Raw genomic sequence first — 22,856 nt, 5'->3', positions numbered from 1 at the left:
ACACCAGCAGACAGTCAAGTGCCCTGCACCCCAATGCCTGGCTGGCAATTGTCAAAACAAAGCTTTGCCTTTTGGATTCAAGGCACACTGGCCCCGTCCCCCACTCCGTGGCCGCCCCTGCTCCAGGCCCCACAACCTCTACGTGGATAGGCCTGCCCCCTCCCATCACCACTTATCAAGGAAGCTCCTCTGTGAGGCCCATACTACGGAAGTGTCACATCGAACAGAATATTTGAAACTCTGAAACATCGCCAAGTGTGACTGCCACAGTCATGGGGACATGCACAACTGTCCTTCCTGAGTACATATTCCATAGTTCATGTCGTTTTAGTTTTTCTTAATCAGACATGTGCTTTAGTCCCAGGATTATTAATTTCGGGTATCTTCTCAAGTCTTTGCTTCATAAAGAACTTTACAATGGCCCACCTTAAACCTAACAGCGACCCCAGAGAAAGCACATACCCCCCTTGCGAGAGAGCAGAGGTCAGGGACTGTGCCCACTGAGAGGTGAGGGTCTGCCTCCAGGAGGGGCAGCACGATGACGGGAGGTGGGGGCGGAGGTCAGAGGTCAGGGGCTGACAGCAGGGAGGGTCAGTAGTGCACCTGTCCAAACAGCTTCAGCGGCGGCACGTCACCAGGGGGCAGCGGGTGGTTTCTCCTTGTTGACTACTGAGTAACGCTGCCTGAATATTTGCAAGCAAGTCTTGCGGATGTTTTTACTTATCTATTTGGGAGTAGAACTGGTGTGTTGAAAAAACACCTAGCTCTGTCTACCACTCTGGGGAGCTGAGGAGCTAACGATCCGTCTTCTGGGCAGCTGCCCATGTTCCTACTGACCATGCACGGCGGTTCTGACTTCTGCTGGTCCTCACCAGGGCTTCGTGCTGTGTGCCTTTTTTACTCAAAAGCCACGGTGGCAGGCGTGAGGTGGCACTGGTTTTGATGTGCAGTTTCCCGATGACTGGCTTCGCCGAGCGACTTGTCCTGTGTTCACGGAACCACTGCCTCCAGGCGGCGTGCAATCTAGACTCCATCACCGTTTCCATTCCAACAGCCCATGCAGCACCCACATGAGCCCGGGTGCTGTGACAGGTCCCAGCAGAGCCCAGGGCAGAAACTGCAGGCCCCTCGAGCCCAGAGGTGCAGTCCTGGGGAACGCGCTGCCTCAGCACCCAGGTGCCCAAGAATCGACCTTATAATCTACAGTGACAAAGTGACAATCTACCGACTGTGCCAAGCAGCAGGAGAGCGGGTCCTTCCCACACTGAGGGATGAGAGTCCCTGGGGTAGGGCCGGCCGAGTGACCTGGCTGTGGTGTCCAGCATGAGGCGGGTCACAAGGTGCAGCTCAAAGCAGTGCCCCGCTGCCCTCAAGCATGCTCCACGTCCAGGATGCCGTCTACTGTGCTCTGAGGGCGTGGGGGCAGGAAGGGGCATGTGGAGCCCAGCGCGAAGGCAAGTGTGGCTTGCTCAGCCGTGGCTTCCCTCTTCTGTCCTTGACGGCAACTGTTTATTTTGTGACATCTGAATCACCCAGCGCGGCAGGAGCCGCCTCAGTCAGTGCACCCTCCATCCACCTGTGCTCGAGCCCAGAGGCGAACCACCTTTATCTGTTATTCCTTTGCTTAAATAACTTACATATACTTGTAAGCAATATACTTTTTAAAATTGGGGGGAGAAATTTCAAATCTAGCATATGCACAGGGGTGGATGAGCACGTGTGAAAAGGAAAAGGACTGCTGTGCCCAACGCCTACAGGTCATAAGGTAGAAGGCCCCAGTGGCCCCAGTGCCCCGCCCCCTCCATCCTGAACTGGGCGGGTGATTTGCTTGCTGTTCGCCAGGATTTACCATGTATCTCTCTCCCTAAAGTTCTTGAACTTCACAGTATATGGAAAACATCAACAGAAAAAAATGTAGCAGATACTTAGCGAAGACTCTTATCCAACCTTGATGTGACCTACTGGTACATCATTTTCCCTCATACTCCCTGTGCATCCCTGCTGCCGACCTCCAGCCCCTGTGACTCCCTGGTCCCCAGGGGACCTGGAACACAGCTGTCCTGGCTTCAGCACGACCATCCTTCTATGTAGACCTGGGGCTCCCCATGGGCCCCTCAAATGTCTAAAGCAAGCTCACCTTTCCTCTCCTGACCCTCTGTTCTCTGTATTCTCAAGGTGCCACATCGGTGCCCCTCTCATCCTGCCTGCCCCACTGCACTTTCTACCCTTCAGTCTCTTCTATCTCTGGTTTCTCTTAACTCTCCTCACTTGAATAAATGTTACGTGCAGGGTGAGAAACAGACATCCACACAAGTTTTCTCTTTTACTTTTCCCTAGCTGCTTACCAACTTCAGGTTTAGAGAAAACAAAAATTAGATGAGAAGAAAAAATAATGTGACTTAATACCATAAATAAAAATTACAGCTACATTCCACATCTAACAAAAAGTTTACAACCCAAAGTGCCCGACACTCAATTATACTCCATCAACATAAATAGAATCCCTTGTTACTAAACCCCAAGATGCCAAGTTCCTCAGCCTCAAGTACTCCTTTCGGATGAGAACTCACTGAGAACTCACAACAGGGCACTTGTGACTCACAGGTGCTGGATAATCACAAATAACATAAGCAAAACGTGCTAACAACAAAGATACTCTGATAGTACTGGCTGAGTCCAAGAAGACAGCATTTATTTCAATAAACAGCCAGGAACAGGGCAGGCTACGGCCATGCCGTGAGAACTGAGTAAATGAATGGTACTCACTGTGTGCTGTGGTCTAGGTACGTGATTACTCGGTCTCCTTCCTCCTCTAAACGCTTACTTACGTGGTTAAGATATTCTGGAACCTTCCAAACACAACATTTAAACATGTCAGTAACAAAGATTTTATTTTTTTTTTAAGTAACAAAGATTCTTGATGTTACCCAAGAAGCTGAAACACTGTTGTCCACAGAAAAATTAAAAAAACAAAAAAACCCACCTTATATATTCAAGGCAAGTATCAGATGAGCGGGGGCGTGAAGGTGGGCAGGATACATAGCACAGAGTTTCCTGAAACTCAGTTCTGGAGAGTAAAAGTGACCTCTAGAGTGAGGACAGGGCAGCCCTTCTTTGCTGTGTCCCGCTCACTGTCAAGCTCCTGGGACGAGGCCCTGGGTCCCTGCCATCACTGAGGCCCTATGCGCAGGCGAGCAGCAGCACTCAGGTCAGAGGGTGCAGGCCTGATAGCATCCCCTGGCCCCAAACGAGTGGGGTCAGCAAAAGCTAATCGACAGACTGGGTGTTCACTTGGGGAGGCCAAACAGCACGGATGCAGAAGATCTCCAGAGGCAAAGGGCATTTCTCCTGTCACCTGACGGCCTAGGGGGCCCCCTAATACGGTCTCTAGCGCTCTGACCCAGTGGTGGCAGCAAGGCTGGGTACCGCACATAATGTGTCCTGTGTCCTCTCCAAAACCGGGATGGAGAACCAACGGTCAGTCCATCCTGCGTGACAACGATCAACATTTGGGGGAGGGTCCCCAGGAGCTTCCTTCAGTCTCTGCTCTAACTGCTTGCCAAGATTTTGGGTTCATATGGCTACTGTTATATGTTTTTTCCTGTGGTCTTTTGGGTAATTTTTTCCAAAGCCTCATACAAATGGAAGATTTGGGGTGTGCTTGGGTCATTTTTACAGTTAAGATTTCCTTTTATCCTCTTGTTTTAACTTGTTACTTTACATGTAGAAGCTACCTTACTGGCTTTTTCACTTGGCAGGGGAAGGGCAATAAAAAAGCTTCTAAGTCAAGGGGCGCCTGGGCAGCTCAGTCGGTCGAGTGCCCAACTTTGGCTCAGGTCATGATCTCACAGTTCGGGAGTTCAAGCCCCGCGTTGGGCTTTGTGCTGATAGCCTGGAGCCCATTTTGGATCCTCTGTCCTCCTCTCTCTCTGCCCTTCCCCAACTCGTGCTTGCTCTTGAAAATAAACATTTAAAAAAACAGTTTCTAAGTTATAAGAAATTAAGTCTTTACTGTAAGAACAATGAAGCCTGTTACTGAGAATTTCAGCTAGATTGTGGCTTTCAGAAGATTTCTTATAAAATGTTTGTGAATGTGGAAAGACAAACTTTTAAAAATTAACTTAAACGCACTTCTTTAAAAAGAAATAAGGTGACTCAGAAGTACCTCCTTGTCTTACCTCTCTTTCTTGCATTAATCTCTGGCCTTCTGCAGCATATAAACAATTAGTTTCTTCCAAAAATTTCACTTCAAATGAATCTTTATATACCTAAGAAAAGAGAAAAGTTACTGGCCAATTACAGAAAAGAAACCTACCTTTGGAAGTGCTGATAATCCAAGCTTTTGAGGGAGCATGGCTGCGGTGACTTGGCCCTAAGGAGTTGCCCGTGTGCCTCTCCTCCAGAGGCCTGGGAGATCGGCCCAGCGCATGGGCTCCTTAAGGGCCTGGGCAGGAGGCACGGCCCTGGCCTTGGAGCACTGGGTCTGTGTCCTAAGGGCACTTTCCTCTGTGGTTCCTGATCTGGCATTAGCCTGACAGTCACTCCTCTTGCTCATTTTTAACAGCCACTTTTATTATTTTAGTTTTTTGCATTTAAATCTTTCATACACCAGTTTATTTTGGTATAAGTAGTACAGACTATCAGGAAGTATTGGGGCGTTTAGGACAGGGCAGATTACCCGAGGTCAGACAGCAAACTCAACAGATATAGACACAGACTAGTAGGAGTTATTGGTAAATGTTTAGGACAGGACAGATTACCTGAAGGTCAGAGAGCATACTCAGCAGACTTCTTAACAAACTCCGATCCACGGCTTCACCACTTCTTTCTCGTTCAATTAATAGCAGAATCCCGTCAATACTTTTACTCTGAACCATTTTATCACTAATGATATGGTTTCTAAAAAGCTCCAATCCCATATCCCTGTACAAACAGTAAAAACAAGACTAAATTTTAGTTTCATTTTAGAAGTTCCAGGTGAAGCTCCAAGCTATGCTGTGCCTGTTAGCCCAAACTGTTGATTTGCTAATTCTCTCAATCCACCTGTCAAGTACTCCTTTGTTGTGTTTTCATTTGTGGCCAGCCTACTGTGCCTTGTATTTGCTTTCTTATCAAGGCTGTGTCCTGGGGTGGGTCAGGCATCACTGAGAAGTACGTCAATCTGGGAACAGCTCACATCCTTCTTCCTGGGGCGGGATCACACACTCGCCACCCGGCTGGCCCTATCCTTCCCTTTTCCGTCTCTGGTCCCTCTCCAGAGCTTGCCATACACCTCTTCCTCTGACAGCACTCGATCCCCTCCGTTGGCGGATGGAGTGTGAAACTGCACTGCGAAGAGGCCACCACACGCTCGGCTTGTTGCTGAGGAATTCAGGAGGAAACCAGCTCTCAGCGGTTGTGCAGACACCACGGGATAAAAGGTCTTGTGCTCTGTTCAGACACCTCCACAGGTCCCCCAGGAGCCAGATACCGAGCAGACAGACACAACTCAGTGCCTGGACCCAGCAGGGTCTTCTGAACGGGCAGTGGGGGGCGGTGAGCAGTAGACAGGTGAGTGCGGATTCTGGGGAGCCCCACCTGTGGTGAAGCCTTTCCTCCAGTGCACACCACAAAAGGCCTTTCTGGTTCCCTGCAGGAGGTGCAGGCCTGGGTCTCGTGTGCACTTGGAGGACACAGCAGTCAAGCACATCGGTCAGTCGTGGGGGCTCGAGCCGGCCGCCTGGGTTTGACTCCTGACCCCACCCCCTACTCATGGTGCCTCTGGGTCTCTGCCTGTCCTTCCCTAACCGCAAATGGCATCACACACACTGCTTTACGCCCGTAAACCCTTTCCACGCTGGGCGAGGCAAGTAGCAGGTGCGGTATGGAAGAAGTGTTCACTGTTGCTCCGCTTCTTCCTAAAATCTCAATCTCCGCTTCCGGCTTCAGCTGCTCCCCACAAGCCATCGAGCAGTCTTCTTGACCCACGTCTCCGCCTCCCCCACAACCTGTGCGTCCTGGGCGGCTCCTGTTTCCACACAGACCACACTTCAAACTTGCTGCCCCCTCCCCTCCACTACCACCTCTCCTACCTCAGCCCCTCACCAGTCTTGCTGGCTCTGCGAAGCTCAGGCCCAGACCAGGGCTCAGCCTCCTTCCGCATCCTGCCTGGGGCGTCTCATACTGCACTGTCCCGCTCAGGTTTTCTGTCTGACAGTGGCCCGAGGCTGCTATCGCTAGGCTGTAAGCAGGGCTTACAGTTTATACGACACGTTATGTTATAAACTATGTTCACAAATGAACAGTTCCGACCCGGCAGCCCCACAAGCTGGGAGCTCTCTGCCTCAGTTTCTCCGTCTGTAGAGTGGAGGCGATAATGGTCATCCCCTGCAGAGCTGTACCACAGACTAAAGGAGCAGGTGCCAAAACTCTTAGAACAGTGCTTTGTAGAGTAGCAACCATGTGACTTTCCATTATCTTCAGTTACATGCTTGCTGTTTCTTTGAACAAAGGCTACCCTTTCTGCAGCCGCGTGCGGAAGCCTAGCACAGTGCAGGTGCAGATGCCAGTAAGAGAACGAGGGGCAAAGTGGTGCTGAGGATGGACAGACATCCAACCAGGAGTGTCCAAAGCTGCACAGATGGGCGGGAACATGAAATAAAGACAAAAAGTGTCCATGGGTCTGGTAAGCAGGGGTCACGGACACCTCAGGAAGGGCGGTGTCCATGCCTCAGGTCAGAAGAAACAGACGCAGAGGAAACTGAAAAGAAAGCACCTTGTTAAAGAACTTGGGTTTAAAGGGAATTGGAGAATGGGCTTCTATGCCAACAGAGACCGGGAAGAAGCCGAGGGCGACATCAGGGACAAGTCTGATCAGGAGGCAGGAGCGGGAGCCTCAGGGGCATGTGGAGTGGCGAATGGCATCAGCAACAGGGTGTGGAAGTCAGTGACGAGCACCCAGAGTCACAGGGCGGGGAGTCCCTGAAAGATGCTGTGTGATTGACGAGCAGACTGAAACGAGGTCTCCGTATCTGTGGTTGGTCAGCCGGATGGGGAGCTGTGGGGGACTTCAGGGCCCCGGGCCATGACCTCACCAGCCTCGGTCTTCTCAGAGCAGGGCGCTGCTGGAGTCAGTGAGCGCCTGGGCCTCTCCGTCCCAGCCGAGGTGAACCGTGTGCCCTTGGTTCCAGATGGCCCTGGCGTGCAGCGCCCAGGGACAGAAATGTGGCTTCCCACAGTCCTGCTGTGTTTGCCTGCCACCTGTACTGTGACACTCACTGCAAGCTGGTCAGGGTGCCCCAAGGGGCTCCTCCTGGGCGTGGCCGGCCCGGCTCGGCCCCCTCACTCCGGGGCTAAGGTACGCCTGGGCCTGGACAGGTGCGCTAGTGATTCTGGCTGACATGAAGGAGCACAGACACGGCCCTACTGACCAGGACACTCACCAGATAGAAGGAAGCATGGAATTCTGCAGTACGTAAGTGCGGTCCAAAAACAGGAAAATACTTCTGATCATGATCTGGCAATTAGAAAAGCATTTATTTATGTAACTTACTAACTAAATATCCAAGAGCAGGCCTTCTGAACTATAACTGGTGGCTGTCTCAAATCTTGCAGTAATTGTTTCTTGAGGATTCTCCCCACCAAAACCTTCATGATTATTTCCCCAAATTTAATTGCTCCTTTGGTATTTGATTTTCATCTCTTTTGTCCAGAAAATCTGACTATAAGGGAAATCTGGTCACTTCCTGCCTGATGTGGTAAACCTCACAAACCTGAAGAGATGCTCTAAGCTTTTTAAATAATTAGTCCTTGTCACATCGGCATGAGGCTCTTGGCCACGTGTTTGACTCTCTTTTGCAAGCCGAGTGAAGATGACACAGGACCACCAGGAACCTTGTGATTCTCCTAACACAGCCTTCCTAACAGACGTTTATCTATTCTGACCATGTACCAGGTGCCTGGCCTGGAAAAGAGGTTCATTCATTGTCCCCTACTCACCTCCTTATTAGGAAAGGTACTACTACCATGTTTTCCCCCACAGCCAGGTCATGCTAAAAACTCACATGCATAAAAACAGATCAGAATCAATACATCTGCAAAGTCTAAGACTTTGGCTGTCCAGTTACAGTAAAAACCTGGAAGTCAGGCTTGATTATCAGGTATAAAGTGGGATTAAGAAAAACTTTAGAGACCCATTCAGGAATCAGCTCAGGTACCGTGGGCTGTCAGGTGGGTTTGAAGGTCAAATTAGCAGCTGGCCCCAATCCAGAAATGCAGCCATTCACACAGGCAGCTTTTCCCTGCCCTATTGTCCTACTATGTTGAGCTGGATGGCAGCATCTGACCCAAAACAGAATCCCAAACAGCACTTCCCTATCTCGGCCGACAGTCTGGCCCACACTGTCCTCAGATGGGTGAGGGAAGATGGACGAGGCCATCTTTGGTTAGAAAGGGGGGGGGGGGGGGGACAGCTGGATTGAAAGGGGCACACCCTCCCAGCTACCCAATCCCCTTCCTGCTTAGCTACAGGAGAGGGTGAACAGGACCAAGAGGAAGTGCGTTGGTGAGACCAGACACTGGGCTCTACCGATGAAGATTATGGAGATTATGGGACAGCACACTGTCCCTAAAACCAGGGTTAACAGAAAAGTCAATACGCTTACCATTTGTCTGCAATGATCTTGCCAGCAGGTGTTAATCTTCTTTAAAAATAAAACACTATCTAGTGAGTCTGTGCAGACCTGCTAAGGAAAACTTTAGAAATGCTGGCCAATTATTACAGCTTTAACCCCATAACTGCAGCTCTTGACACAGAATCTACACATCATTTTGTTGTCAGAATACAGAAGGACCAGAGGCGTCTGTGTGACTTAGTCGGTTGAGTGTCCGACTCGACTTCAGCTCAGGTCATGATCTCATGGTTTGTAAGATCGAGCCCTGCATGGGGCTTTGTGCTGACTGTGCAGAGCCTGCTTGGGATTCTCTCTCTCCCTCTCCAAAAATAAACAAACTTAAAAAAAAAAAAAAAAAAGAATACTGAAGGACCAGAGGGACCACAGGTGCAGGTTTTCTGCATTGCTGAACTGTGTTCCCAATTTGTGATGAGCCTCCAGCCACAACCCCCCTAACTTTCCCGTTCCCCTCATTGCTGTTATGGCCAGGTTCCTTGTAGAGCCCTGCTGGCTGAATTAACCACCAGGTCACAGGCTTCACGAATCTGGGTGGCTGGACCTAAGGGCCTATCCTGCAAAGGGTGGTGGGGACAGACCCCAACCTGCACTGTTCCAGTGGTGACAAAGCAGGTCGACTATTAATAGCACCAGAGAACAGGCAGTTGGAGGGAGGTGGCTGAGGTTTAACTTTAACCTATATTCTCAATGAGAACCGATATGAAGTCTCATTCATGCACCGCATGAGAACACTCTCACCTCGATAATTAGGATGTGTTTTTTAAGAAGGCTCAACATACTGCTTATAGAAAAAAGAGAACTCCAACACGGACTCCTAGAGCAAACTACAGCCAAATGCATCCAGCACGGCCTTCACAGGTTTGGGCAAAGTCATTGTCATAAACGTCTACACGCTGCCTGTGGCTTACAAAACTCCCCACGTTTGTGCACCTCCAGTTTCCCCAACCACACGATACACATGCTGCTCCCTCTGTACAGTCCCAGCTCCAGGACCCTGGGCCAGCGATGAACTTCCCTTGACCTCGGTTTCTTCAGAGCTGGTGTGAGGTTACATGTAAAATCCACAGCACATACAGAAGCAGCGCATGGGCCAGGGCGTGAGCTGTGAAATCAGACAGGTGTCAGAGTCTTCAGTCGGCAAGGTGGTCTGATGGAGCGAGGGGAGCCAGTGGAGGGGAGGACACAACCAGGACTTTGGAAAGAGGACAGAAGATCAGGAAGCTGTAAGGAACTGACGGGCACACGTGCATCCTTGTCATCCAAGTAAGGAGAGCTGACCTCAGCCACAGTGGTCCTGGCCACACATCCTATTTTCTCCTGGGGCTTTGCTAATAAATCACAAATAGTAAATCCTAGCAAAAACCTAGTCGTTCAATGGTTAACATGTTATTCCGGAAGAAATCTTTTATGACTGCTCAAATTTACAGTGGCCTACAATATGAGAACCTGACACAGACAGTCTAAAAAAATGAAGAGTAAGTCACAAGCACATGTAGCAGGGACCCAGCAGCTCTGGCACCCGGTGCTGGACACAAGCCAATTGCTGACACCCTGGCAGGTCTCCAGGGCAGTCTGCATCAGCTGGGGGGCCAGGCTCTGTCGGAAGGTGGGGCTGCCCGGGGTGAGACTCCCACTAGCCAGTCCCACACCGCCGGATGGTGCAGGCGCCAAAAGCGAGCAAGCAGCACTCGGCCCGGCACAGGGCTTCCTTGGGAGGGAGCGGCCCTGCGTGTAGGGCTTACTACACGAGATGTGTCTAGCCGGGTGAAGCCATCACTTGCGGTTGTTTCCCATGGAAAACAGTACGAAACAGTAAGGCCGGCATGCACCGAGCTCCAGCCCTCTACATACCAAAGCCCAGAGCCTCACATGAGCACTCTCGGGGCGTTAAGACATACCGCCTGCCATCATAGGCTCCCAACACTGTCCCCTCCTGTCTGGAGAAGGGCCAGGCCTAGCTAAGGTTTTAAGCAGTGTACTGAGAGGGGTCGGTCAGGTGTCAAACAGCAAACACGGAATACCCCGTGGCAAAGTGCGAATACATGTGCCCGTGACTACAAGGATTCAACAAGAAGGAAGAAACCCAAAAGACAGCGCCCACGCCAAGTAGAAGAGTGACTGGTTCTCTTTTCGCCCACGCTGTCTAAGCCGGGTTACCCCACTCTCCTACCCCAGCAGAGTGTGCAGAAGGACAAGCCGCCCTCACCCCGGCCCACCACCTGACACCCCTCACCCCAATCAGGTCTGCCTGCTATGACCGCAGAGGACATTTTCTGCCACAACATTTGTCACAGTTCATGGTTTGGACGATTGAATTATTGCCTCCCTCATTAGCCTACAAAGTCCACAGAGGCAGGAAGCCTGTCATGTTCACCTCTGAGCCGCAGCACTAACCGAGGGCTGCGCCGTGTAGACACACAAACCCAGCCTGCTGCCGGCGCTCCACACGTGCACGCGGGCTACACGCTGCTCACGGAGGGTCTTCATAAAGAAGCCCAAAGCCTGCCGTCATCTACGGAGTAGGAAGACACAGGAAATCGTGAACACGCCGGTCACCTCTGTCCTTCTGCCGTGTAGACCACGCTGCTGCTATGTGGGACTCCACACGGACGCCGCAGGCTGGCAGGCTGGCCCTTCTGTGGTTCACCACAGTGGCGATGCCCTAGAGCTGAGTTGGGGGTGGGAAGAGTGAGTTCTGTGCACAGGTGCTGGCCGGCTCAGATTCCACTGAGAGCCGGTTGCTGTCATAGAAGAGGAGCTTTTGAACTCAGCCTGGGTGCGTGGCGCAGCCTCCTTTCTGCACCGAGTGATGCCAGGTTCGGCATGCGCTGCTTTTGGTTGAGGCGTGCATGTGCAGGAAGCCGTGGTCGTGGGGAAAGGCCTATCACCAATAGCAGGAAACTTATTTCGAAAGGAGCAGGTAAGTGCAGAATGCAAACACATGAATGAAAGAACAGAGTCAGTACTGTAAGAAAATCACAGTAGCTGACTCAATTCCATAGGAGTCCTTTACCACCTGTCTACCAGGGGCTTCCTGGCCTCCCTGAGCACTCCTTCCGTTGTCCTCACCAGCAGCATGCGGCCAGTACAGCGGAGGGAGCAGTCCTTGGACCTTAGAAAGCAGCCACATACAAACTACAGGAACATCCCAGAGACCAGAGACACCCCAGCATGCTCTCCCTGGAGTACTCCTGCAGGGCCTGGGCATCTGCAACAGCTCTGCTGCTCAGCCCCTTGAAGTCTGGCAAGGCTACCCACCCTTTCAGCAAAATGAGCTCCGAGGGCAGGACTGTGTCCCCCATCAGCCACCCCTCCCCCTGCACACAGCCCCTCCTGGGGGCGGGTGCGCGCCTGACTGCCCTTTCCTTACACCCCAGGGGCTTATCCGAGCCTTTAAAAACTCCCACCACCCTGACCCATAAATGCCTACCTTTATGCCCTTGTCAGTCTCCCTGGGGTTTAAGCTCTAAAGGGCCAGAACCTACTTCACTCCTGTTTCCAGCCCCGCCCCGCCCCCTTCTCTGAAATAAGGAAGTGCTACCTCTGGCCCACCTCGTCACCAGTCTCATCCTGCCCGTATCACTGCCAAACATGATACAACTGCACTGGATTCTTGCTTCAAATACCTGCAGGGGCCCTCAGATGTGCACTTAAGTCCAGACCTTTCAGAGCGTACGCAAAGATTCAAACCCAAGCTGCAACTCAGAATTACGGCCTCAAATTCCACCAGTGTGCCCAGGTTCTGGCCTTGTCCCACAAGTGTCCCACAAGCGCCCCACAAGCGCCCCTCTCCGATGGCTCATTCCCTCTGGCTGGCCACACCCCACTGGTCCTCCATGATGGGACTCCAGTGTACCCTCCTCTGGAAAGCTCTGCCCCAGCTGCTTCCTGCACTGCAGTTCCTGTCCCTGATTCTAATAACTTAATATCTTGGAACTCAAGATGCCTCACACCAATGACAATTCATATGGCAGAGTATCTTTTCATCTTTTTTCTTTAATGAAATACATCGTAGTTTCTAGAAACATGGTTTTGTCGCATCAAGGAAATGCAACGACCCTGCCCCCCGCCTCTATCTCAGCACCAGGACTACTGGGAGGGCAGAAAGGAGGCGATGCCATCATTTCCTACTGTCGGATAGAGGTCTGGACAGGAAGGAAGTCCCTGCTGAATGACTGAATTAATGAACACATTCCTGTAACCCACAAGGTAGGATTAACTGGCAGGAGGATAGTTTGATCAGGTAATCATGAAGTAGTCTTGAGTAAGCTGAGACAGCTGGGTTAGGAACAATCACAGCAGTTCACCCTAACATGTGCCTGTCCCAGAGAGGACACCTGGGAATCTGCTGGTGACTTCTGGGAAGTTCAGCCTAACTTGCAGGTCTAGGAGAGGACACCTGGGAATCTGCTGACTTCCGGGAAGCCTGGGAGTCAGGCTCCTTTTCAGAAGTCAGCATCTCAGATGGGCTCCTGGATCCATCACCCAGCCTCTGAGAATCCTGTGCTGTGGCACTGAGGTAGGAGAGGAGCCTCTGTGTGTCCTCAGAGGATGCCTCAGAGACGTGGTGCATACTGGCCATCTTCCAAAGGTCCAATGGTATGGTCACCTTTGTCCTGAATGGACTCATGATTTCTGGTAGGAAAGAGCTCTGCCGGAAAATACTGCACAGGTGCAGTTACAGATGCCAATACAATAGAACCAGAATGGACTCTGCTCACCCATTTACGGGAAGACCCCCTTGCTCTAGGCCATGTGGGCTTCATTGCCATGGATAATCCAGAGCTTCGACAGCAGGTGACAGAGCTGTGGCAGCTGCCCTGAGAGATTTTAGCAAACTCTGAATGCTTTAGTTTCTCAAGGGAAGGGTGATGGGACAGAAAGGACTCCTTCAGCTAGAACAAGAGTTAGAAATGAGCAGGCTCCAACTACCTACTTTTGCAAATTAAGAAAGAGACCTGGAAAAGTGCAGTCATAAGCAGGTGTCTGTAATATTAAATCCACTTCCTAGTTCCTTCCCAACGAGACTAATAAAGGGGTGGGGGTGGGCTGGAGCACTGGGCCGAGGCCAGACTGTCGATAGGATGTAAGGAGCCCCGTCTCCCTGGCAGACACTGGTCCTGCGTGGTGTGCTGGCAAAACTCGAAGATGCCCGGCCACCTACTTGCCTAGACTGCCCTCCCTTGACTGGTGGGCGGGCTGGGAATATGGTGGGTTATATCTCAGAAGACTCTGTCTCAGCAGACCAGAGAGGGGCATTCTTCTGTTGGCTCAGAAGCAGCAACTAACCATGCTGTCAAAGAAGAGGCCTTGAAGCAAAAAACCAAGGGCAGCCTCCAGGGGCTGAGAGCGACATCAGTCCTGCAACAGAGGGACAGGAGTTCTGCCTGGAAGGCGGTCTGTGGGAAAACCTAGACCGGCCAGCCCGCGGTTTCAGCCAGTGACACCCTGAGCTGAGAACCCACTGAACCGAGCTGGGACTCCCTACCCACACAACCGTGAGCCTACAAACGGGTGCTTGTTTATGTCGCCAAGTCTGCGGGAAATTTGTTATGCATCAGAGATAACTAATATAGATGGTTTTTCACAAGAATGAAGGACAGCAGAATAGAATTAAGACATTTCTCAGAAGTCTTCCTAAACACTTCAACCATACCCAATAAATGGACACTCTTTTGCTTTAATCAGATAAATAATGTAAATAATAAAAATTCCACTTAAAAAAATCTGTTATATTAGGTCATGTGAAACAAATGTTAGGTTTTGTTTTATAAATAAATGGGAATTTTGAAAGCTGTTGTTTTAATACTAACAACAGTCACTACTTCTTTATCCTATTAATGTTCAGCCTCAAGAGATTTAGGTAATGCATAGAAACTCATGAGCCAAAAAAAGGATATTCTCTAAACTGAAGGATCTGTGCTTGGACATGATCTTCACAGACCTGGCGCAGCTGTTTGTAGAGTGTTGGGGAGACTTTGTGAGAACAGAGATTTTCAACAGCCTAAAAACAAAAGGAACAAGTGAATTATTCACCATGAATAACAAAATCGTTCTTTAAAAAGACCTGTGTATGTAAATAAAATCACAATCATAACAGACAAACACCCCCTTCATACTTATAAAAACTACAAAGAAACTGTTATGTTTAAGTTCAGGGTGATTATTGTCGGACTACTGGAATCCAGGAAGGGTCTGGTAAAAAAGGTAACAACAACTAATACCGAGCACAGATTGGACGGCACACCTATGTCAGCCCATGACACCTGGGACCCCGCGGCGTCCCTGCACACATCTGAGCATCTACAATGCCCTATTTTTTTTCTAGTGCAGCAGTCTCTAAACCTGGCCACTCACCACTCTTACCTGGGGACTTTAAAACAGACCTGGATGTTCCCATACATTCATCTGAGGTGGAAGACACTGGAAAGGTGGATGAGTTTACCTTGATGATTATAACATGCAACCAGGTCAGGAAATCACTGCTCCGGACCCTCAGTGACCACCTTCCACACAGGTGGGCGAGCATCAGGGCAGTTTCTGCCCGTAGCGCAGCGAGGACGCTCCTGAGTGCCCAGGCCACAACAGCTACACTGTACTTGTTTCCTACATATTTTTCTGCAGGCTGCATGTGTAATTTATTTAGGCTTGTCTTAAGTTAATGAAGAAACAAGTTTTTTAAGCAGAAACATTTTTCTTAAAATACCTTTATCCACATCAAAAAATAATGGTTGCATATTCTCACTGGTTCTAATAACATTTCTTTTCCAGTTTCATGTACAAAACCAGCATCTCATTCAATCCAAGTGAGATACTAAAAACAGAAGTGTAGTTTTTTCTACTGACTAGTTTTGAACCATCTAAAAAAATATGGGGGAAACACTTCAGAATCTGAATTTAAATCAAATACTATATTCCTGAGGAAATAGGTAACTTAAGTTTTTATAAAGCTATTTGTTGTAGCAAGACTTGTAAATATTAATAGTTCCCATGTTTAGGATTATAAGATTGCTACCTATTAACATAAATTAAATAAATACAGTAATCACTATTGTATAAAACACATGCACATTCATAAAGGTCAAAAGGGAACACGGAATGAAGATATTAAAAATTATAACTTGTTTTTTAGCAAGTTTGTTATCAGTGCAATAGCACAATACGGCATTCCCCTACGTGCTGCCTTGCTCTACAAATAAGGGCTCATCTACACTGTTTAAAGCCCCGAATTTCTTTCTCAAACCCTGTAATTCCTTCCCTTTGTAGTCCTATCTTTATACTTCAAAGATCTATCCTTGTGTTTCTGAAAACCCAAAATAACCTGCTGACAAATGCTTTTGCTCCAGTAACTTAATTATTGGGAGATCCATAAGCATAATTATTATGAAATGATTTTGATGCAATACATGAAGAAAACGTATTTTCTTTGGTAAAAATCAAGATGAGCTTGGTAGTACGTGTCCCTCACGGAACATCTCACTCACGGAACCACTTTGCCTGCTCTCATTCCTGAAGGAGGAGTCAGTGTCCTCAAAACAATCTTACCCCAGTTGTGACATGCTGTCACTGTTGATTTTACAACACCTTTCTCATCTATGTCCTCTTTGGCACATATTTACTATTTACATGAAGCACACTTAAGATCTTTTCTTAAAACAGAACCTGGGGGCCTCTTACAAGCACCAGCCAAACCCTGGCGTAGACAGGTTTGCTGTGGGTGCTGTCCTTTCTCAGTGTCTTTTGCTGAGTCACTGCTGGTGTCTTCATGTTACAGGCACCCTCACTGGGAAGAGAGAGTGCGGCCCAGCAGGGCCCCTGGCTGACTCTTCTGTCAGTTACAGGAGCACCACAACATACAAGCCCCCTCCCCAAAAGAAGTGCTGGAGACAGAGTCCTGCTTTGGGGCGCAGAAGTGCCCGCTGTGGGGTGTGAATTGGGAGTCCAACGGTACGGTGTGTTTCACATTACCCCTCACATGTGTAAGAGGCACAGCAGACAGAAGGAATTCAGCTAATCCAAGGATGACAGGAGGGGGAGAAGCCCTGTGTTAGTGTCTTCCTCGCTTTCACTCAGCCATGGAGGAAGCCGCCTGTCCAAACTGCCCAGGCACAGCTCTGTAATCTAAGTCTGCCAGGCCTCCACACCCAAGCCCTCTCCAGGTTGTCGTCTGTGTTGGGACAGACAAGTGCACTGAAGCCAGACAGATGGGCATACGGCAGATCAGACACCGGTCCCTGTGCAGGGTGGAGCTGCAGCCCCCAGCATACTTGGCCCTGAGTGTGGAATATCCAACAGGACATTAAAGAGAGCCGTGGGGTGGGGGGAACGCACGGGAGCAATGAAATGAGAGCACACGGTCCTGGAAGACGATCTGTTTCATGAAAGTCTCGAAGGCCAAAGCTGAGACCAGACAGAAAAAGGAGTGGAGGGTACCGTAGTGTGAGAAATCGTAAAAGAGAAAAGCAGGCAGATACTAGGAGCACATATTTATGTAGATGAAGGGAAAATGAGAGCCAGTCCCCAGCCCTGGGGAAAATCACACCCGGGCCAACCTTACAGAGAGAGGCGCACAGGCCGTGGCCACGCCAGAGCTCACACTTGACAGCCGGAGGCCGGCACAGTGCTCTCCTGGCACACATGCACAGTTCCGGGTGGGGGGCAGCTATGTCCCCTCTGTAAGTGATACTTGGTCTTGAAGGCGGACCCTACTCAATCGTGGGCCCACTGAAAGGTGATGAACTCACCGCTCGGAAGAAAGCGCTAATGGGGTTCTTGCCTGTAGGAAACGAGTACAGAACGATGCAGAAATTAAATTACAGCTCAGATCTGAGTGAGAGAGTATGTTTGAGAGGGATCGGAAGTCACCTGGATGGGGGCTTTACGGCCAACATGGGCAGCGTGGGGGGCAGTACCGACCCTGACTCCCAGTTCCCAGATGTTCACAGTCAACTCCTGAACACAGACGACTAATCCCACTGAGTGCTCAGAACTGCTGATTTATGAAATTCTTTCTATTAAGCTGAATAGATTTGAGTTTGGATATTCACCTCTGTTTTTGAGCAACTTCTGTATGGAGCTCACTATTGATTAATTTGTTACTTTCTCAAATCGGTCCATCAAATAACATGTTTATATGTGTCTACTACTTTCCGGGCCTTTTCAATCAGTCTGATCAGTTTGAGCCATCTTATTAATACACTTAACACCTAACCCCACATTCCCCTTCACTAAATCATCACCAAGCAGGAAGACTTCGGAGACCTTAGTCCGTGACTCAGGACAGCATGGTTTTCCTCAGAACAGTAAGTCTCCCATGATGGCTTTGTTTCTGGGCATCAAAAGTGCCTGAAATCAGCACTTAGCCCTTTCCCTGAAACCCTTGTCGAAAATGCAGACTTCAGTTATCTGTTGTCCACTATGCTGGCAAACAGGACTAAAACGTATAGGCAGGAGACACACAAGATAAACTTTTTTCCACAGGTGTTAATTCCAGACCTAAACTCAGATCTTTAAAGACAGACTAAAAAGATCTGGGCATTGAAAGTCTCCTCGCCTTAGCTCTGTCGGAGGAAAGTGTGGACGGGGCATACGTTTGTGCAGACTCTCCTCTCACCACACTTTGAACCTCCCTCCTACAGAGAAACAACAGGTGGACTGTAGCAGACACACGGGAGCTAATTTCTCCTCCAGGGAGGCCTCCTAAAGTGTCCACGTGGTAAGGGATGCCTTGATGGGGGGAGAAGAGACCCCACTTTGGGAAGACTAATCAATATCAAAACGTAAAAGCTTCTCCCTCAAATCATCCTGAAAACTTCCTTAAAAAAACACACACACACAAAAACCTAAAAAAACTTTCATACTTTGGTGAGAACTGTCACTTTCACACAAAATTCTTCACGAAGTATATACCACACCACCTCAGCAAAAACTTCAACTGTACTTTGAAACACCAGGTAAATGCACTGACTGCTTTATCACAAGATCAGGATAGGGCAAACATTCAATAACTACACAATGATGTCACTTACTATTTCTACCCCGTTTGCTTCCAAAAGATCTGAGCAGCTCATTCCCCAGAGAGGTACCTGAAATCAGGGTACCTCTCTGTGAGTGGCCAGGAGCCGGCCTGCGCCCCTGCCTCCCCGCTGCCCCTGCCTCCTGGGATGCCCCATGGAATGTGAGATTCCATTTTGGGGCTAAGCACCCCCAGCCCTCAGGGTGTCAAGACGCACAGAGACACCCAGGGCACCTGGAACTAGTGTTTATAATAACACGTGCAGTGACTGTTATAAACTATACTGTTCATTCATGGTAACACATGTGGCGACTGTTATGAACTACACTGCTGGGTAAAAGGTATGGCAAAGTCATTCTATGAAAGATGACAGGCAATCGATCCCAGATGGTCAAATCTCCAGGAAGAGAAGAATAAAGAAACCTGGCTGCAAGATATAGCAGTTTATTAAACTAATAAACCTATGAGAGTTCAGACACCTGATGGGACTCCTGCTTCTGGCCAAGATGAAATAAGGGGACTAGACTAGCCTTTCTGCCTGAATTAACCAAATGTCACACAAAACGTGTGAAATAGCAGTCTGCGAAGCATCGCACATTGGGCTGTGAATAACAGCGACCTCTGGGAGGGAAACGAGCTCGGACGCTCCCTTCCTATGTCCCTGTTTCCAGGCTGTGGAGAGGGGGCCGGGAGCTGAGGCTCGAGTCTCCGAGACAAAGGCCTACAGGGAAGACGTGTGGCCACAGAGGGCATGGACATGAGCAAGGAGAGGTCAAGAACTCGCCACCTGTGTGTGAGCAAACTGCTAAGGATGGGGAAAGGGACAACAGGGTCTGGTGCCCACATGGGACCTGGAACAGCACCTTCCTACGAGCCAGACTGGAAAGTCGTTAAGACACTGGGCCCTGAATACTCAGTTGTGGAGCGATGAGCCCTGGACATAATACTGTTCTAGTCTTGCCTAACAAATCTTAAAAGTAGGACTCTAAAAGATCAAAAGGTTTTCAAATAATTTAATATGTCCAGAATGAAACTCAAGAATATTTATAGAAATACAAAAACATCTACCCACAAATCAAGATTCACAATGTCTGACAGTCAATCAAAGATTATCAGATGTGCGATGAAGTAGAAAAACACAACACCTAAAGGGGAGAAAAAGCTGTCGAATGCAGCCGGAAGCTGACAGTAAAGAACTGGAAGACAGACACACGGAAACAGCTATTATAACTGTATCCCCTCTGTCCAGAAGTTACGTAGTGACGGGAAAGATACTGAGAAGGTTCAAATTGAGCCCCTAGAGAGAAAAACAATGCATGGGATGAAACTTTCACCAGATGGCACTACGGGCAGATTAGATGCCACAGAAGATTAGCGGACTTGAAGACATGAATTACCCGAAGAGCTCCAAACCCACCAAAGAAGTCCGTGGTTTACGAATTCTCCACAAAGCCAAGGTGGTTTCACCGGGAACTCTCTCAAACATTTAAGGAAAAAATAATACCAAGTCCATACAAACTCTTCTAGAAAACGAAAAGGAGGGAACATTTGCAACTCACTTTATGAGGCCTTCATTTCTGAGACAAACTCAGACAAAGACAGTACGAGAAAACAACACACCAACATCCTCCATGACCACAGATGCAAAAACCAATGAAGTGACAGCAACCTGAATCCCACAGTACAAAAAAGGGTAACACACCACTGCCAACTCAGATCTGTCCTGCAGCTGCCAGATGGGCTTGCCACGTGAAGAGTCAATCCATGCGATAAACTAAGAAAACAAATGTCATATGACCACCCCAGCGGTTACAGAAGAATTCATCAAAGTCCAACATGCACTTCTGGGAATCTCTCAGCAAATTAGGAATGGAAAGGAGCTTCCTCAACCCGATGATGGGCACTTATGATAAGCCAGCATCACACTTGATGCTGAAAGCCTGAAGAAGGCTTTCCCCACTGAGATCAGGAACCAAACAAAAACTGTCTGCTTTTACCACTTCTACTCATCGTCATTCTGGTGTTCTGAACAGTGCACTGAGGTAAGAAAAGGAATTAAAAGGCATGCAGATTAGAAAGAAGTAAAACCATCTCTTATCTCTGTTCATAGGCGACATGATGGTCTATGTAGAAAACCTGATGGAATCCACAAAAAGCCACTGGAGGAGAGGTAAGAGAGCAGTATACCAAACCAATGTATAAAAATAATTTCTATTTCTATACACTAGCGAAAACCAGTAATTAAAACTATTATTTATAATACAATTAAAAATATGAAATGCTTGGGGTGCCTGGGTGGCTCAGTCAGTGAGGCGTCTGACCTCGTCTCAGGTCATGACCTCACAATTTGTGGGTTTGAGCCCCACATCGGACTCTGAGCTGCCCGCTTCAGATTCTGGGTCTCCCTCGCTCTCTGTCCCTCCCTGCTTGCACTCTGTCTCTCAAAAATAAATAAACCTTAAAAAAAATATGAAATGCTTAGGGCTAAACCTCATAGAAGCTGTATTAGACCTACACACTGGAACTAGAAGGCACTGCTGAGAGAAATGAAGGAAGACGAAGCAGAGAGCCATCCCTTGTGATCAATCAGTAGACACGATATCAGGATATCAATTTTCCCCACACTGATCTGGAATTCAACATGATCCTAATCAAAACACTAGTCGGCTTTTTTTGTAGAAATTGGCAAACATTCTAAAACTCATATGGAATTGCAAAAGACCGCTACACACGCACTCAAGTGGCTAAAATCAAAAAGACTGATAATAGCACATGTTAGCAAGACTGCAGAACACCTGGAGCTCCCCTACACCTGCTGGTACAGATACCAGAGCCTGAGGGCTCAGTCGGTTAAGTGGCCCACTCTTGATTTGGGTTCAGGTCACGATCTCACGGTTCCTGAGATCGAGCTCCACGTTGGGCTCCACACTTAGTGCAGAGCCTGCTTGGGATTCTCTCTCTCCCTCTCTCTGCCCCTCCCCTGCAAGCAAGCATGCATGCATGCTCTCTCAAAATAAATAAACTTAAAAAAAAAATTGTATAGCCACTCTGAAAACATGAAATGCCTTAAAAAGTTAGGACTTTGAGCCCCTACTTCTCGATATTCACCCAAGAGGAATGAAACATATGTCCACACAAATCATCTCTGTTAATGTTCATAGCAGCTTTATGCATAACAGCCCCAAACTGGAAACCCAAATACCTGTTAGCTGGTGAAATGGTGGTACCCACTACTCAGCAACCAAGAAACAAATTACTGTCACACAGTAGGCATGACGGTCCCAAGCACTATCCCAAGTGGAAGATGAAGGTTCCGCTTAAGGGAGATGCTAGACTGGTGGAATATAGCCACAGAAATCAGTGGTCTGCAAGGAGTGGATCAGGGGAGAGACGAACTTTTTCACGTAGAAACATTCTACATCTTGACTGTGGTGGTGGTGATTTACACGTCAGTATAAAATGTATTGAAGTACACATTATGTACAAATTATACCTTAATAAAGTTGATCTAAAAATAGAATAAACTTATGATGATTTAAAACAAAAAGGGATGTATGTGTATCAAACTGTCAACAGTAGTCTTCTTTGGATGATGGGAGTATATACAGTTTTAATTTTCTTCTTTGTACTTTTTTGTAATCCCCATTGTTTTTATGATGTAATCACTCATGCAAACAGAAGAAAAATTTTAATTCAAGTCCTTTAATAGAAATTGTGGTATCATATTGTTACCTAAAACGTAGATAACAGACTAGTTGATGAGTGCCATTCTTTACAAATGGAAGATCAGAGAAACCAGTCTGCTTATAAATGGAATACGCAAACAGTAACATGTACTTTTAACCATTTTTGTGTTAAAAATGGAACATCTTTACATGAAACGTAACAAAATCTGTCTGCATGTCTTAATAGCAACAATCACAAAATGAGAAAATCTATGAGCCAGAAGCGCAGAGAGAGTGTCCTATGTAACCGTGAAGTTACAATAACAAATCACGTCTATTTAAAAAAGTATGACAGTCGTGTGGCTCTTAGAAACACATCTTTCTCCCGAAATGGCATAACTTTATCTTTCCAGGCAGCTTAAGCCTGAAAATAAAAATCCCACAACCACGAACCACCAATGAATCACGCAATGACCCGGGGGACACGCCGCCCCAGGACTCTTACTG

At 48.3% G+C, this 22,856-nt stretch overlaps 2 protein-coding genes across 2 annotated transcripts in view; one reads left to right on the top strand and one right to left on the bottom strand.

Annotated features, from left to right (window-relative positions):
• PCID2 (PCI domain containing 2) overlaps window positions 1–22,856 on the top strand; it is a 129,106-nt gene that overhangs the window by 80,475 nt on the left and 25,775 nt on the right. The gene's annotated exons all lie outside the window — the stretch shown is intronic.
• CUL4A (cullin 4A) overlaps window positions 1–22,856 on the bottom strand; it is a 46,330-nt gene that overhangs the window by 22,603 nt on the left and 871 nt on the right. Inside the window, exons 3-8 of the mRNA XM_049647254.1 lie at window positions 14,570–14,673; window positions 8,643–8,712; window positions 7,422–7,495; window positions 4,761–4,923; window positions 4,179–4,268; window positions 2,767–2,849 (exon numbers count right to left, since the gene is read on the bottom strand). Of these exons, the coding sequence (XP_049503211.1) occupies window positions 2,767–2,849; window positions 4,179–4,268; window positions 4,761–4,923; window positions 7,422–7,495; window positions 8,643–8,712; window positions 14,570–14,673 (584 nt within the window). The remainder of the gene's footprint in view (window positions 1–2,766; window positions 2,850–4,178; window positions 4,269–4,760; window positions 4,924–7,421; window positions 7,496–8,642; window positions 8,713–14,569; window positions 14,674–22,856) is intronic.

Source organism: Panthera uncia (assembly GCF_023721935.1).
Source record: "Panthera uncia isolate 11264 chromosome A1 unlocalized genomic scaffold, Puncia_PCG_1.0 HiC_scaffold_16, whole genome shotgun sequence".
NCBI lineage: Eukaryota > Metazoa > Chordata > Mammalia > Carnivora > Felidae > Panthera > Panthera uncia.
The sequence above is the reverse complement of the archived record's forward strand: the minus strand, read 5'-3'. Positions and strand labels throughout refer to the sequence as shown.